The sequence below is a fragment of the Tauraco erythrolophus genome, chromosome 28 (genome assembly GCF_009769465.1).
Source record: "Tauraco erythrolophus isolate bTauEry1 chromosome 28, bTauEry1.pri, whole genome shotgun sequence".
NCBI classification, from domain to species: domain Eukaryota; kingdom Metazoa; phylum Chordata; class Aves; order Musophagiformes; family Musophagidae; genus Tauraco; species Tauraco erythrolophus.
Genome location: NC_141492.1, coordinates 146,480 through 162,661, shown reverse-complemented (window position 1 = coordinate 162,661; position 16,182 = coordinate 146,480). Strand labels below are relative to the sequence as shown.

At 53.4% G+C, this 16,182-nt stretch overlaps 1 protein-coding gene across 3 annotated transcripts; it reads right to left on the bottom strand.

Annotated features, from left to right (window-relative positions):
- On the bottom strand, positions 1-15,964 carry TMPRSS9 (transmembrane serine protease 9). 3 transcript variants are annotated; one of them, XM_086627548.1, is made up of 19 exons: positions 15,841-15,964; positions 14,812-14,939; positions 14,299-14,366; positions 13,716-13,894; positions 12,609-12,650; positions 11,891-12,004; positions 11,185-11,356; positions 10,699-10,973; positions 10,394-10,530; positions 8,600-8,921; positions 7,594-7,765; positions 4,667-4,938; positions 3,825-3,961; positions 2,919-3,279; positions 2,708-2,824; positions 1,918-2,089; positions 1,333-1,598; positions 663-799; positions 1-162 (listed from the first exon to the last, which is right to left on the bottom strand). In XM_086627548.1, exons 1-19 carry the CDS (start codon positions 15,962-15,964, stop codon positions 1-3), a joined length of 3,357 nt encoding a protein of 1,118 aa, XP_086483674.1. The 3 variants fall into 3 exon arrangements, with proteins under 3 accessions (XP_086483674.1, XP_086483675.1, XP_086483676.1); XM_086627549.1 differs by having other exon boundaries at positions 13,716-13,891; XM_086627550.1 differs by lacking the exon at positions 11,891-12,004.
- Positions 15,965-16,182: the final 218 nt, after the last annotated feature.

The following is a 16,182-nucleotide window of genomic DNA, read 5'->3' as shown; positions in this document are numbered from 1 at the left end:
TCAGAGCTTGAGGTTCTGTGCAATCCAGCCCTGGACAGCTGTGACTTTGGTGTAGACACCAGGGAAGAATGGCCTGCCACAGCCATAGCCCCAGCTTGTGATTCCTGCCAGAAACCACTTCCCTGAGGGTTCTTGACATGCCAGTGGCCCACCTGCGTCACCCTGCGGAGAGAGGAAAAGGATCCTGTATCAAGGGAAAAAGGCAGCCCAGCCCTGTCCCTCCGCTGCCAGCTGTGAGAAGTTCTTTCTCTCTGGGACATAGGAGCATTTGCTGTCCTGTTCCCCACCTCCCCAAGAGCCTGCTTCCAAGCTGGAGGACTGCTCAGTGATGTACTTGCATGCACAATCTGAGGTTGGGGTTCTGGAACATGGGAGAGTGTGTTTGGAGGCACAACAGGGTTGTGGAATGGGCTCCATGGTATCCCTGTGGTCTCTTCGCATTACCTCTCTGCATGTTTCCCTGACCTGTCACAGGCTGGTGGGGCAAGCGGAACGAGGCGTATGCAGAATGGACTTGGGTGATGGCAACAGCCAGTGGAGATGGCTGGACAGGCAGCTGAGCTAGGGGAGACAAGGCAAGGCCTTCCTGAGAGAACGTAGCCCGAGGACTTGGCACAGGTTTGCTCCGTCCCAGCTGCAGCATTTGCTGCTCTTGCACTCACTGAACAGCTGTCGACGGTGCCCTGTGGGAAACCGGCACACACCATCCTGCTGCTGATCTGGACAGGGTAGAACTTTTTGCAGGCCTGGTCTCCGATCATGTTCACTGCTGCTTTTTGCAGATGCTTTGACATGAGACCTGGGGAGACAAAAGTGTTGGTTAGCTTGCTGAGGCATGTGCGGAGCAGCAGCATGTGCAGGAACAGGGTCTCTGCGGCCTTTCTTGCTTGCCAAAGGGAGAGACCTGCTCTGGGAAAGTGAATCAAGTTCCTCCCCAGCAGAGCAAGCACAGGAAGGTCCTTTTTGGTGCGTAGTTTGTGAGGCAGTTTGGCTGACCAGGTAGAAATGGTGTCACGGTGGTCCTTGTACGGCAGCAGCACAGCTGGAGCAGCTGCTCCAGGGATGGGAGCACAGTGGCTGGATGGAGAAAGGAGAGGCTGCGGGAGGGCAGGAGTGTAACCAAACGGAGGAGTACAGTGCGTGGCGGCTGGGGAGGAGATTGCGGTGACACCAGGCCTTGCCCAGGGTGATACCCCTGCAGGGTCTGGCCTGGCATGGGAAGTGCTTGGGGCAGTGGAGTGGGAATCACAGATGTTTGGGCTTGCAGGGTAGGTGGCACTTAGCTTGGCCGTCAGGGATGTGAGGGAGCCCTCTCAGCCACTCAGCCAGTACCTCCTTCCTTCGTGGAGCCCCAGCCTGTGATGAAGCATCTGGATCCTTCATGGAAGATGTGTGAATTGTCTGGGAGACATATAGGTTTGATGGTGTTGCTGAACTTGACGGGCGTGTTCAGCTCCAACAGTGCCACGTCGTAGTCCAGGCTGTAGACGTTGTAAAAAGGATGCTTATAGATACGGAATATTTTCTCCATTTTGCCATCGATGCCACTCAGGAAGGGTGTTCCTAGAAAGGCCACCCACATTTTGGGGTCACTGTAACTGCAGAAAGACAACAAACCTGGCTGTTAGGAGCCTCACAAGGAGAGCTGTTCCTCCACTTGGGCTGGGATGCACTGTGGCCACACCTTGTGAGGCCGAGACTCGTGTCCCCACCACACTGTGGACATCCCCAGGCTTTGCTCTACTCATCCCTCTTCATGCTTACCTGTAGGGGCACACCTGTAATAGGGAGTATGTGCTTCCCGTGGGGCACAGCATCCCAGCTGTGCTGCTGGACTGCGAGGAAGGGGAGGGGCAGGTGGGCTGGCGGGAGTGAGGCCAGGAGCCAACTGGCTTCACTAGCCCATCTCAGACTTACATATCAAAGCAGTGAGCTGCAGAGAGAAGCCACCGGTCGGCAATGAGGACAGCCCCACACTTGTGCTCCTTCCGCTGAAGCCAGAGGCTGACTTGCCAGGGCCATTCTCCTCGAGCTGCAGTGCTGCCACCCACAATCTTGCTGAAGGCCAGGGCAGTTGTTAAGCCACAGTCTGGGACAGAAGAAGAGGCACCATGGCTTTGAAAGAGATCTGCCCTCCTTCCATAGCCTTTTCCATGGGGACACACACGTAGGGCAGCAGGGTGTGATGAATTTCATTCACCCATCTAAGGCAAGGTTTGGCAGACGGCAAGGTTTGGGAACTTTTTGTCACAAATCACACCTTCCAGGGATGTGGTATGTGAGGGGGGGACGTTTGGATGGACTGGCTGAGCTGTCACACAGAAAGGAACGTGCAGTCCAAGGAGTGGTCCCAGGAATGACAAGACATGTTCTAGGCTGCCGTGTTGTGCAGAGCTGTCTCGCCAGCGTGTACTGGCAAACTGAGTGGCCAGAGGGCCTGTGTGCTGGGACATGGGTTCTAATGGTTATCACGTAGGAGATAAGGCCACGTTCCCTGACAGAAAATCTGGACTCTGCTCATCCAGCTTTATGTTGTTATAGGCTCTGGCAGACCAAGTAGGTGCTGGACCGCCGGCGGCTGGCCCAGGCCCCCAGTTCACAATGTGGGTCTAGGACAGCCCATGTGAAGGCGGTGGGGTGCACTGGAGAGCCCGGGTGATGCAGAATGGGGCTGGGCACCAGTCGCGGGCTGCACAGCAGTACTCACCACAGTTGCGCTCATCAAAACCGTTGCTGCAGTCAACGATGCCATCACATTCAGGATTTTGTTTTCCAATGCAGACCTTGCTGGAACACTTGAAAGTCTGGCTGGTACAAGGCACCACTGGAAGGCAATAACCCGTGACCTGCTCAGTACCCCCTGTGCTGGGGCTGGAGGTCTGCTACCAACATGTCAATAAATCTGTCATCAGTTTTACCTGGGGTCCTGGTGGGCTTGGCAGGCTCAGTGGTTTTCAGAGCTGTGGAGGTTTCTTTCATGGCTGTGGTCATCTTCATCTCCAGGGTGGTTCTGTTGATTAGACTTGGAGCTGTTGTGCTGAGCTGGCGGGTGAGGATGGCTGCAGTAGAAGTTCTAGTGATGGCTGAACTGGAAGGGGTGCCTGAGCCAGGACTGGTCAACTGTGAGATGGTGTCCAGGATCCAGTCTTTGAGTTTGGTAATTCTGGAGTACACACCAGGTTTCATAGCCTGGGCACAACCAATTCCCCAACTGACGATGCCAGCCAGATAAAACACTCCTGGGGTCACCTCACAAGCCAAAGGTCCACCCGAATCTCCCTGAGGAAGAAGCAAGGCAATGGCTCAGCCCAGTCTCCCCAAGACAGGTCTTTATGGAGCTGCCCCTCAGCTACCCTGGGAGGACTTGGGTAGCCCCAAACTCTTGGTTCTCCAGCCCCGCAAGGCTGGCTGCTGCCATGCAGTGTGTGTGTGCGCGACACCTCAGTACGCAGAGGCTGCAGCTGGGGTCAGCGGCTCAACCTGGCTGCAGAGATAAAAGTGGCATTTGTTAGTAGCTCCTGACAGCACCTTCAGCCACCACCAGCTACCACCGTCTCACTGCAGCAGGAGGAGACTTGCTTCATCCAGGACTCCAGTCTGGGCGGACAGAGCGGTGAGTTAAGTCACGCTCAGCTCGATGGAGCTTTATTTACTTTTCTAAAGCTCCAAGGCAGTAGGCTGTTTTTTTTGAGCTAAGGTACGTGTGGATTACAGCCTGGCCATGGCAGCTCAGCAAGTATTTCCCAAGGATGTGCTGAGGCTGCTGAATTAGCCCAGTTTTCTGGAAAAATCCGCAGAGGAGCAGAGAAATCCCAGACTCTTACCTGGCATGAGTCTATCTTCCCCTCCAGGAAGCCAGCACAGATCATTTGGTCAGTGAGGGAGAAGTTGTAGAGGAAGTTGCAGGTCTTCTGGTCTATGATGTTCACGGAGGCTTTCTGCAGGATCTCAGGCTCGGTGACTGCATGAAAACCACAGGATTAGTAGTGCAGCAGAGGGAAGTGGGAACTAATGGCTTTTAGACTGACCCAACACGTATTTCAGGAAAACAGACTCTAATCCCACAGAGTTGGGTCCTATACGAGCTGCTCTCTCAGCAGCCCGAAAGCTCCTGGCTCACCCCCAGGTGTGGTTTCACACCTGCACAAAGGACACTGCACACAGGCAGCAAGTTTCTCTTTTCTCGACAACTTGTGGGCTCCTGGGCAACTGTTCGAGGGACAGTAAGGGCTCCCTTGGTAGTATGTGCTACCCTCAGGCTTTCTCCCCACAGAGATCTTTGCTTTTTCCAATTGCTTGGAACATCTTTGTGACTGAGTGTGGTTGCTGAGGCTGACACACTGTCCTGCCAGAGCTACCATGGGCCACCGAGGCAGTGCCCCGCTCTTGCTTAGTGTGGGAGAACTGCTGAGGAGGGCCCAGCAGGTTTCTCCTGGTTCCTGCCAAGCTGCTCTCTCAATTTTCTTGTTTGCTGGTGGCTCCTAAATAACTGCAGTTTAAGGGAGTGCTGTGTGCCCTTATGCTCGCTTATTCCTGTGTTTCTGTCAGTTCCTCACTGTCCCTGTTACTGTCTCCTGTCCTGTATGCTCCCAGGACTGTCTGGGTGGCAGTGGCACAGTCGGTCACTGCTCCAGAGCAAAGCAGCTGGTAGTGGATCACTGCTTACCATTCCCTTCTTGGAGGTTACCCCACCCAGAAATTATGCATTTCTTGCCAACAGGAAACTTCTGCACAGCAAGTGGGAGACAGATGGGCTGGATGTAGTTGTTGAAGACAAGAGGTCTTGCCAGCTCGAGTACAGCCACATCAAAGTCCAGAAGAACGGGGCTGAAGAGGGGATGCTGGATCACTCTTGTGACATTGACTTTCACTGCGTTCTCGTCTGTTCCATTTAGTGATGTTGTTCCCAGGTAGGCTTCGATCTCTTCTGGATTTGTCCTGCAAACACATCATCTTAAACACGTGCTCACACACATGCACCTAGCGTGATTTCTGACATTTAAATTGCAGACTGCTTTAAACGAGCAGTGTTTAAAACGAGCTTACTTTAAACCAAAGCAGAGCCCAGCACACAGAAGAGCAGCCCTGCTAAACGAGGCCCAAAGAACTTTTTCCAGCAGTGGCACTTGTTGGAAGTCTCCTGAAGAGCAGGTAAACATGTAGGAATCCTCTCCTCACCTCCAGAAATTTGTGCTTTTGGGAATGTTCTAACACACAGATGGTGTATATTCAGTAGGTCTTGATGGATTTTCTGGATTTTATTTGGATTTTTCTAGAATTGTGTTTTATTCCTTTTTTTTAATCCTATGTGAATTTTAAACATTCAGTTTAATGACATTTATGAAGAACTACTTCCTTTTGATTGTTTTCCACCTGCTTTTGGTGGTTGTTTCATATCTTAGAAAGATATCTGTACCCTTCGTGGTTGTATAGTCCCTATCACGCACTCCCTTCCTGCCCAGTTGCCTCATTTTTCCCAACTCTAGTCTGATCTATTTTGTGGTGCTATTCCACACTCAGCTCATCCTCGTGCCTTGAGTTAGCCTTTTTACAATGTTATTCTAGCTCTGCATGCGATGTCTGAGAAGCCAGTGTGCTGGGGATTACCAGCAACATACTGGTAATCTCAGTTGTTCTCTAATAATTACTGGCATTCACTTGCTCTTTGGTTGCCACTGCTTGTAGAACTACTGGTGTCATGGCAATATCCACAGTGTTTCTGAGCACTTTTTCTGGAAGGTGAAAGGTGATGGAGACCCATCATCATCAGACAGACAGCACTGCTTTTTTTGCTGTGCCTCACTTCACGCTTGCCTACCCTGCACTTCACTTGCTGCTTTATTGCCTAGGTATTTAATACATAAGGTTGTCTTGAAACTCTTCATAGTTAGTGCCCCACCTTTTCGGCCTTTAGGAATTTTTATTCTTGACAAACATTATCCTCTTGCTACTCATTTCTTTATCTGGATTTGTCCTGGTTTTGGCTGGGATGGGGTCAATTTTCTTAGTAGCTGGTATAGTGCTATGTTTTGGGATTTACTATGATACCAACACTGATGCTACACTGATGTTTTTAGTTGTTGCTTCCTGTGCTCTGCCAGGTTGTACGGGGTTTGTGTGGCGGGGTTTGGGCAGTGGGGAGACTCCTGTGAGAAGCTGCTAGAAGCCTCCCTGGCTCCCAGTCAGACCCGCCTCTGGCCCAGGCTGAGCCAGTTGGGGATGGTGGTAGCGCCTCTGTGATGACGTATTTAAGAAGGGGAAAAAAATACCTGCTGCAGAACCTGCACTGGAGAGAGATGGATCTGCAGACCTCGCCCCCAGCCTCCCACACGGGCGGCTGACTGTGCCCGGGGACACCAGGGATCATCGGGCTGGTCAGACTCGGCACAGCGGTGGGGAGAGAGGAGCAGATGTGAGAGAAACAGCTCTGCAGGCACCGAGGTCAGTGCAGATGGAGCGGGACGAGGCGTGCCGGAGCTGAGACTCCCCTGCAGCCCGTGGGACAAATGATGGAGCAGAGACCCACCCGCAGCCGCGGGAGAACCCCACGCTGGAGTGGGTGCCTGCACCTGAAGGTGGCTGTGACTCTATGGGACGCCTATGCTGGAGCAGTCTGTTCCTGAAAACCTGCACCCCACGGGAGGGACTCACACTGCAGCAGTTCCTGAAGGACTACAGCCCTTAGGAAAGGACTCACATTGGAGAAGTTTGTGAGGACTGTCTCCCATGGGAAGGGACCTGATGCTGGTGCAGGGAAGGGAAGAGCATGAGGAGTCCTCCCCCCGAGGAGGAAGGAGCAGCAGAAACATCATGAGACGAACTGACCACAACCCCCCATTCCCCATCCCCCTGCGCCGCTGTTGGGGAGGAGGTAGAGAAATTGGGAGCAAAGTTGAGTCCTGGGAAGAAAGGAGGGGGTGGGGGAAGGTGTTCTTAAGATTTGGTTTTATTTCTCATTATACTACTCTGATTTGATTGGTAACAAATTAAATTGATGTTTCCCCAAGTCGAGTCTGTTTTGCCTGTGACCATAATTGGTGAGTGATCCCTCCCTGTCCTTGTCTTGACCCATCAGCCTTTCGTTGTGTTTTCTCATCATCATCCCATGGGGATGAGCGAGCGAGTGGCTGCATGGTGCTTAGTTTTGGTTGGGGTTAAACTACGACAAGGTTATTCATAAACCTGGGCTTGGGCTCTGGCTGTTTAACAGAACTATGCAGGATTGAACTGACCATCTTCCCTTTAACAACTAACTACATGTCTCTATTTCCTATCTTACCGCCAATTTTTAATGTTAAATTTCTTGAAGAAACTCTCCTGTGGCTCCTGTCCTTTTCCACCCGTTAGACATGTCCTTGCTCCCTTCCCAGACTACCTTAACCTTTCCCTGCCTCATCCCAGCCTCCTCACAAAGCCCCTTTTACTGTGAATCTAGCTGTAACAAAAATTAATGTCCAGCGTGTGTTCTTGTTTCTCCCCAGTGACTCCAGTGCCACAGGTGTGGGTTTGCCTACAGGGCCATGTAGAGCTGCACGCTCTGTGCCGGTGGGCAGGTGAGCTGGAACCGCAGTGCTAGCAGGGATGGACTCTTACTCATTGAAGCAGTGAGCTGCTGACAGCAGCCAGCGGTCCCCAATTATGGTGGCTCCACAGAAATGCCTTGAGTCTTCTTTCAGGCTGACTTGCCAGGGGATCTCTCCTCTGGAAGCATCTGCTCCTCCCACGATCTTGCTGGATTTAGAGAACCCAGGTCGTCCTCCACACTCTGAACAAAAGCCAAAGCATGACTTATGAGTAGTCCTAGCAGAAGGCAAGTGAGAAGAGACTTCTGCTCTCTCTAACCAGTAAGTCTGAGCAGGGGCAGGTCAGGGCTGGTATGAGGCATCTGCCCAAGCTCTGCCTGCTGATCGTGGCTGATGGTGGCCGTGCACGGCCACACATGGGCTTTCATCTTAACGGCTATTCTGCATCTTGCTCTTGGCAAGTCCTGAATTCTGTGCCTTTCTGAAAGGCAGAGTAACCAGCAGCTCTGTGCCTCTTAGCCTTGTCTTTCCAGATAAAAAGTTAACCATAAATTTAGAAAAATACCCTACATCTATATCTCCATGCAGAGCTGCTGGGAGGGCTCCTTGGAGCTGACAGGTCATCCTATAGACACCTGCCCTCCATCCCTTCAGGGAGAAGACGTATGGCTGCTGTGAACTGCTGGGAGATCCTTAGGTGGTAAACAAAAGTTGAGTGGTGAACAGGTTAAACAGTGTTGGACACTGCTGTGTCTTAGTACCCTGTCCTGAGCCTGCTGGAGCAGTCAGTTACACAGACAGCAGACAAAATCACACATTCAGTTGCACAAGCAAAGAAGCCCATGAAACTCATCTGTGCAGGTACATAGTGACTTTGCCAAACTGCTCTGCGCTGAGCCAGGGCAAACAGATAGTGTCACTTGTGCCTGGCCCTTAGCACTTAGGCAAGGGTTGTGTGGTTCACCCTACTGAAGGTCATTTCAGCTCAGCGGAAGAATGAACCTGACGTTTGGACCTGTAACAGCCACTCTTCCTGCCAAGGTCCACCTACCCTGTGGGTAGGTGGGTGCTCATACCTTGTGGTCTTGATGCAGTCACTGGCTTGCTGGTGGCTGGGGCTGGTGGAGTGGTGGGGGTTGCTCCAGTGGTGGTGGTGGTGTTGAGTTCTTCAGAGCTGATCACATTACTATTAGTACTGGAGTGTATTAGCGGGATGGGACGGGCTATGGAGGTGGGGAAGGCAGAAATAGCATCCAAGATCCAGTCTCTGAGTTTGGTAACACGTGTGTAAACCCCAGGCCTCCTGGCTTCACCACATCCAATTCCCCAACTCACGATTCCCGCCAGGAAGAACTTGCCAGATGGTTCTTGGCAAACCAGAGGCCCACCAGAGTCACCCTGCAAGAGAAGCCAGATGGTGAGCTCTCCCTGGGGATGCTCCGAGCTCACCCAGGACTGTTTCTGTACCTGTCCCAGGTACAGCTCTATCCCAGCTCACCTCTACTTATTTGCTCCAGCCTAGTGATGAGTGAAGCATCTCTTGTTGTGGCCTTTGGGTGCTCCTCCGTGTGAGCACACTGTCCTGCTGTTAAGCAGTAGCCTTACGTCCCTGATATACCAGAAGAGCACAAGGACATCCTCCATAAAATCTATGATAAGCATATCTGCTAGTTTGGTCATTTGTTAAGCTGCTGCTTTTAAAGGTTAAGCCCAGCAGCCCCTGAACAGCCAGATGATGGGCGTTCATTGCACGATACGCAACCCAGGGAGATCATGCTAATCTTGGTGTGATGTTTTCTTAATTTGGCCTATGGTTCCCTGGTCAATTCTTTGGTATTGTGGGGCCACATGAGTGTCACCGATGTGGTGTCTGTGAAGCTGGCAGTGCCTTCTGGGGGCTGGGTTGCTCTAAGTGAGTAATGAATAACTGGATGGGTCACATTCATCATCCGACCTCGAATCTTCCATTCTTAGCCCCTTCTCTGGTGTTTGTGCTGCATTTGGTGCATAAACATGGAGCACTACCACTAGAGAAGTGCAGTTTTGCTCAGCTGGTGGCTGCAGGTATGAAGGGCCCTGCCAAACCTCAGGGACAGCCATGGAAATCACCATCCTCCTCTTACAACACACTCCTCCTCTCCACATGCATTGTGAAAGGCAGGATTTTCTCCAGCTGACCACTTGCAATTCCAGGCTGGATAAAGGCTAACTAAAAAAATCACCAAATTGTTCACCAAAAATTGTGTGTTTTAGTTTCCACTGCTGCCCTTTGCCATCTGGATTGTGTGTAGTGATAGGACATGGAGCAATGGCTTTAAACTGAAAGGGTAAGTTTCCATTAGATCCAAGAAATTTTTCCTCTGAGGGTGATGAGGCACTGGACCAGGTTGCCCAGAGAAGCTGTGGCTGCTCCATCCCTGGCAGTGTTCCAGGCCAGGTTGGATGAGGCTTTGGGCAACCTGGTGTAGTGGAAGGTGTCCCTGCCCATGGCAGGGGGTTGGAACTAGATGATCTTGAAGGTCTCTTCCAACCCAAACCATTCTGTGATTCAATGATTTTGATCTCAGGACCTGCCAGTACCTTGGTAACACCAGCCCTGATTACAGTTGAGGAAGTAGAGAGAAGTAGTTAAATAGCCAAAAGAGCCCCTTAAGCAGCAGTGCCCCTGCTCTAAGCACTAGAGAACATATCCTCATTTTTGTCTTCTGCAGTTCCTGATCCATGCTTGGGTTCAAGGCATGACCTCAAACCTTGGGCAGTAAACCTGACCATGGTGTCAGATCTTGCTTTTTGAAGTGCTGCTTGGTGCATACTGGGAGGGAAAAGACTCGTGGGGGGGCAGTGTGATGGCTTCCCGGGGCAAAGCTTACCTGGCAGGAGTCGATTTTCCCCTCCAAGTAGCCTGCACACAGCATCCTGTCTGTGAGGGCATGGCTGTAGAGGCTGGAGCACAGCTTCTGGTCCAGCAGCTCCACTGTGGCTTTCTGCAGGAACTCTGGTTTCACCACTAAATGAGAAAGAAGCAACCCTGAGCTCACTGCAAGGAGCCCCGCGTGGGACCAGCTGCCCATGTCACAGCCCACCCCGGCTGCCAGGGCATGGCCTGAGTTCCCTTCTCTGGTGCCTCCTTCCCCGCTCACACCCCGCCGTGCCTCCTCTGCCACGTTTTGCTTACTGAAATCCTCCCTGAGGTAGCCCCAGCCAGAGATAAGGCACTTCTTGCTGGTGGGGAAGTGGTGCCCAGCGTCTGGCAGGCACACGGGCTGGATGTACTTAGTGAAGGTCACCGGGCTCTTCAGCTCCAGCACAGCCACATCATAGTCTGCCGTGTCGGTGTTGTAGGAGGGGTGCAGAATGATCCGCGCGATGCCCATTTTCACGGCGCCGCGCTCCGAGCCTCTGAGGGAGGTGGTCCCTGTGTAAGCTGCCCACATGGCCGGGTCCTGAAACCTGCAAGAGAGCCGGGGCCAGGTGAGCCTGCAGCCACGGCATTGCCTGCAGAGCAGCTCATGGTGCTGCCTCCTGCCCACCCTGCCACCCGCGCCGGGACAGGAGCTCCCCGTAGCTTAGTCTGGAAAGGGAAGGAAACCAGGTGTAATGGGGCAGTGTGGGACAGTGGGAGCTTTTGGAAACGGGGCCAGCTAGCGTGGCGGGAGCTTACTCAGTGAAGCAGTGAGCGGCGGACACCAGCCACTTCTCCGTGAGGATTGCAGCACCACAGAAGTGCTCATTGCTCTCGCGCAGGCTGACTTGCCACGGGAACTCCCCTCTGGATGCCTCTGAGCCTCCAACTATCCTGGTGGCAGTCTGCATGGCAGGGCGGCTCCCGCAGTCTGCAAGGGAGGAGAGAGCCGGTGCATCAGGATCCTGCCGGCCGCATCCCAGCAAAGTCCTCCTGGGGCAAGTGGGAAAAGCTGCTTCGGCTTTGTGCGTGCTCCCGGCACATGCTCAAGCAGCAGGACATTGCCAGGGGTGTCGCAGGACAGACGTTAACCTGCAGGCTTGGAAAAAGGCACTGCAAAGCACCTGAAACTCTTCGAAAGCAAGAAATTCTGGAGAGAAAGCTCTTGGCTAGTTTCACAAGCTCAGCCACTGCCGCGTGATCTGCTCCCAGCAACTCATGGGCACATGGTGCTTGCCCAACAAGCCCGCTGAGCGGGAAGGTGCGCCCTGTCGTAACCCTTTGCAGCTGGTGGGGGGACCGAGGTGTTTCTGGGGTACAATGCGGACATCTGTTGGCCTGACGCGTTGCGCCGTGCCCTTGGCATGCTTCAGAGCCCAGCAGCCCAGTGGTGGTACAGCCCAGGGTCTGCAGCAGTGGGCTGTGGCCTGTCCCCACGTCCAGCAGACCACTGGAAGAGACTCACCACAGCCCCTTTCATCAGAGGCATCGGCGCAGTCTTTTTGTCCGTCGCATTCAGGGTTTTCCTTCCACACACATTGGGCATTGCGGCACGTGAACTCGTGTCCGGGGCAGCTCCCTGGGGACAGCGAGGCTCGAGTCACTCCTGCCTTCTGCAGCCCTCCCAGAACCGTCCCCAGCTTTCCCAGGGACAGCCACTGCAGCACCCTTGTCACGCTGTGCCCTGGCAGTGCCCAAGTCCCACGGGACGGGGCTGGGCGCGGAGCTGCAGTGCTTGTTGAGTGCGCAGGGGGCAGGGACGGGTGGCCCTGGACCACCGGATCATGAACAAGATGAGGCACAAATGCCTGTGGTATCTGCAGCCAGAGGTGGGGAGGGGCTGCGGTCAGGCTGCAGAGCGCAGTCGGGGGCGCTGACAGAGGGGAGATTTAGATTAGATCTAAGGAAGAAATTCTTCCCCGTGAGGGTGGTGAGGCACTGGCACAGGTTGCCCGGAGAAGCTGTGGCTGCCCCATCCCTGGCAGTGTTCAAGGCCAGGTCGGATGAGGCTTTGGGCAACCTGGTGTAGTGGAAGGTGTCCCTGCTCATGGCAGGGGGGTTGGAACTAGATGATCTTGAAGGTCCCTTCCAACCAACCCAACCCAACCCAACCCAATCCAACCCAACCCAACCCATTCCATGATTCTATGAGTCTACGGCTCTTCCCGTTGCCTGGCTCTTACCTGATTTCAGTCCAGGTCTGAGAGGAGAAACCTCACTGGGACCTGTGACAAAGTGGAAGAAATGGAGATCAGTGAGGGCATCCCAGTTGGGGCACAGAGCTGCGTGCTGGGCCGGGGCCAGTGCTGGCACAGGTTTTGCTTCGACTTTTCCTCCCACCTGGCAGTCACTTTCCCTGCTCCACGGCCAGCAGCGAGCTCCTGGCTCGGTTCCCTCCCAACGCCCATCCTGCGTGCTCCACCACAGGCACAGCGTGCAGTGGAGGAGCCGCCGTCTCTGGCCCCATGGGCTGTTGGGGCGATGCTGGGGGCTGCGGCACTGAGCTGCCACCCGGGAGCGGGCACCATGGCTGGAGCCACGTGGAGCTCGTGCCTAAAGCCAGGGGGTTCCTGGGCACCCTCTGGGCTGTACAGTGCTCCAAAGGTGCAGGGATGCTGCCCTGCACTGCAGGGAGTGCAGAGGAGCCCACACCCTCATGTTTTCCAGGGACATGGTTTTTTTAAATCCATGGAGAATTTCTAGTCAGGTGGTTTTAGAGAATAATTCAAATATGAGAAATATCTGCCTAAGCAGGAATTATTGCTAAACCTCCGAGGACTGCCTAAGGACTGCCGCACATTTGTAGGTACAGACAACCCAGTGATTGACCTCCTGAGGCTTGAGCTCTTGTCCCTCAGGCTGGTTCCAGGTGCTGCAGAAAAAGCCAAAGAAGCTGCAATTTATGCTTTAGGCTCTGTTGTTGCTGCAGGCGCCCAAAACTGCTCTTCAGAGCAGAGAGCAGCAGGAGAGCATTAGCGTTAGAGGGGGACCTGGAGACTCCCCACAAATGTGGAGCAACCACCAGGATCTAGGCATGGTTTTGCTGCTGTCTTGTGAAGCTGGTAGCACCAGTGAGCCAGGCTGAGCATCTTTCATTGGCACCTGGCAGCACTTCCATTTCTAACATTGCTGCTGGGCATGACACCTTGACTGGACATCCAGAGCTAAAGCCCAGCGGTAGTTTGGCCATCTGAGACAGTTTGTGGTTTTGCTAGTGTCACCTTTGGTGCCAGCAGCACCAGCACAGGGCACCTTGCTTTGGCTCCCTGGCAGTGGCAGGAGGAGCATACCTGCAAGAGCAGCTGCAGATATGGTCCCGTAGGCAGCCAGGGAGAGCCCCTGCTCATGCAGGGCAGCCGCCAGCCCGTGCCTGAGAGCCTCCTCCTCCACGGTCGAGCTCAGGGGCTGGGAATCCTGGAGGGCGAAGCGGAGGCGGAAACGGACGATGACGCTCGAGTTTCCATTCCTGCTGGAAGACAGAAAATTAATGGGTGCAGTGGCTCCACGGTCAGTAAAAGGGACAGGCTTTTCTTTTAGCTGCCTACAGGGAACTAGAGGGAAGCAAAACTAATTTTTAGTCATTTAAGGTGCAAGTTTCTCTGGAGATGTGCTCTGGGTTGAAATGGTCATTTGCATTTTTTTCTTTGGCCCAAAGTTCCACTTCAGTTGAACAAAGCCATTTTTCCTCTGCCTTTCTGACTGTATTTCCAAATAAAAGAACCCAGAGCAGTGGTGCGATCCCAGAAGAAAATCCAGCCCTGACCAAAAAGCAGTTTCTCTTTGTACTGATTTTGAACACTTTCTTGGTGGAGCTTCTCAGAATGCCCTAAAACATGAGCTGCACAGTCTGCAGAGAGAGCTGCCTACACTCACCTGTAGCCCAGGATGGTGCAACCGGTGCAGCTCCAGTCCAGCTGGGAGTCCTGGAAACTGGACAGAAACTGCAAAGCAAAGAATGATGGTCACACACTTACTGGTCAGGAGACCCCAGGTAGATGGGACTAGCTGTTGCCTGGGATTTTGCAAGGAGCTGGAGCTAGCTGAAGCATCCTATCTTGTCTCTGCAGGCAGCGGGAGCACCTGTGTCCAGCTCACATTTAACCCTTTTCCCACCCTGGCTCAGGGCACGAGGCAGCACCTCTCTTCTTTACGCCTTCCTACCACCTCTCTTTTGCAAGGAACAGAGCTGAGCGCACATTTCCCACTCCACAAATGTCTCTTAGGGCCCTGATGGGGCAGCTCAGCCTCACGGTGTGCCCTGTTGATGTTTAACAAATCTCTATTTTCCTCCTGCCCTTGACATCCAGATTCTGCTGAACGAGGACAGTTGAGCTGGGCCCTGGGGAACGGCCACCTTCTTTCCCTGGCAAACCCAGCTCAACTCACCAGCCTCTCGAGAGCAGGTGTCAGCACCCTGTAGTAGTCCGAGTTCTCCATCTGTAAGCTGCTGTTGAATGTGATTCCTTGCAGCTCCACGGTGTGCTCAAAGCTGGTCTCTCCTGCAGGATGACAGGCTGCCAGAGAGGGAAGGTGTCTATCAGAAGCATGAAGGACAGACGGAGGTTTGGGGCCATGGCTGGACCCAGCTTTCCTCGCTGTCCACTTTGGAACATGAGTCCCATCAAGTCCTTCACATCTCCCTGGTTTGAGCAGCTTGACTGTCCCTGACTCCCCCTGGCTACCTTGGGGATGCCCCATGGCCATGCTGGGCTACCAGCACACATGCAATAGGAGAATTTTGCACTGAACTACTTTTAACTTGAAAATGGTGGATTTTTGTCAAGCCTGACAAAAGTTCATGAACAGGTGGGTACAACCTGACAGTGCAATCCCAGATTGGCCCTGTCCTTGCAGGACCAGGCTGGAGAAAGTCATGCTGGGCACTGAAGCCAGCTTGGAAAGTGGTACTGTACTGTACCACAGTAGAGCTGTGCTGGTGGGATCTGTCAGTCGTGCCAGGCTGGGGTCCACATCAGGTGCTGGCCTGAGGTGGCATCGGGCCGTGGGGCACCAGAGGCAGCAGGGGGAAGGTGGGAGAGGCAAGGAGACAGTAGTCATGCTCTGGAGTGTGGGACAATAAAACAGGCAAGGGTCAGTGTGGCTGCAAGAGGCTGGGACAGGAGATGGCTGGGGCACCAAGGTAGAGCGACAGGAAATTTGGGAGTCACAGGGAGACATTTGAGGAGAGGAACAGAGCATACATGTCATGTGACACTGAAGATAAAGTGCTTTAAAGTCAGATATTCAGAACATTTGTTTCCCACCCTTGCAGTTTGTGTGTGTGTGTAGAGTTGATCGCATTTTGTCCTCAGCAGAAGACTTTTGAGAATTTTTGCTATGAGGACTGTGAGCTGTGCAGACCATTTCTTTTTTTGAGCAGATAAACTGAAAGAACATACCCAGCTACACACTCACCCAGCAGGATCCCCAGGTAGAGGGCTGTGACGCTGCCCACGACGGCAGCAGCAACGGCTACCTTCCAGCAGCTGGCCCTCAGTCCCCTTCTCTGTGTGCCTGGCACTGGCTTTATCTGGTCCATGCTTTCTGAGCAGCTCTACAGATGGTCTCTGTGATTAAAAGAAGAGGAGGAAAAGGACAAGACTGGGATGAAATGTGACATGCCAGCTATCAGTACCCCAGGAGCTCCAACCAGTGCATTATCACAAGGAGTAAAGGGATGGATACGCACTGCATCCCCTGAATGCGCCTCAGGCTGCAGTCAGGAGATTTTACTAATACATCCAGGTTGTAGGACCT

Coding starts and splice junctions, on each gene's coding strand:
- TMPRSS9 (XM_086627548.1), bottom strand. CDS start 15,964: ATGGACCAGATAAAGCCAGTGCCAGGCACACAGAGAAGGGGACTGAGG. Junction 8,922..10,393: donor GGAAAATCGACTCCTGCCAG/GTAAGCTTTGCC, acceptor CTTCTCTTGCAG/GGTGACTCTGGTGGGCCTCT. Junction 2,090..2,707: donor TTTTGATGAGCGCAACTGTG/GTGAGTACTGCT, acceptor CTTCTGTCCCAG/ACTGTGGCTTAACAACTGCC.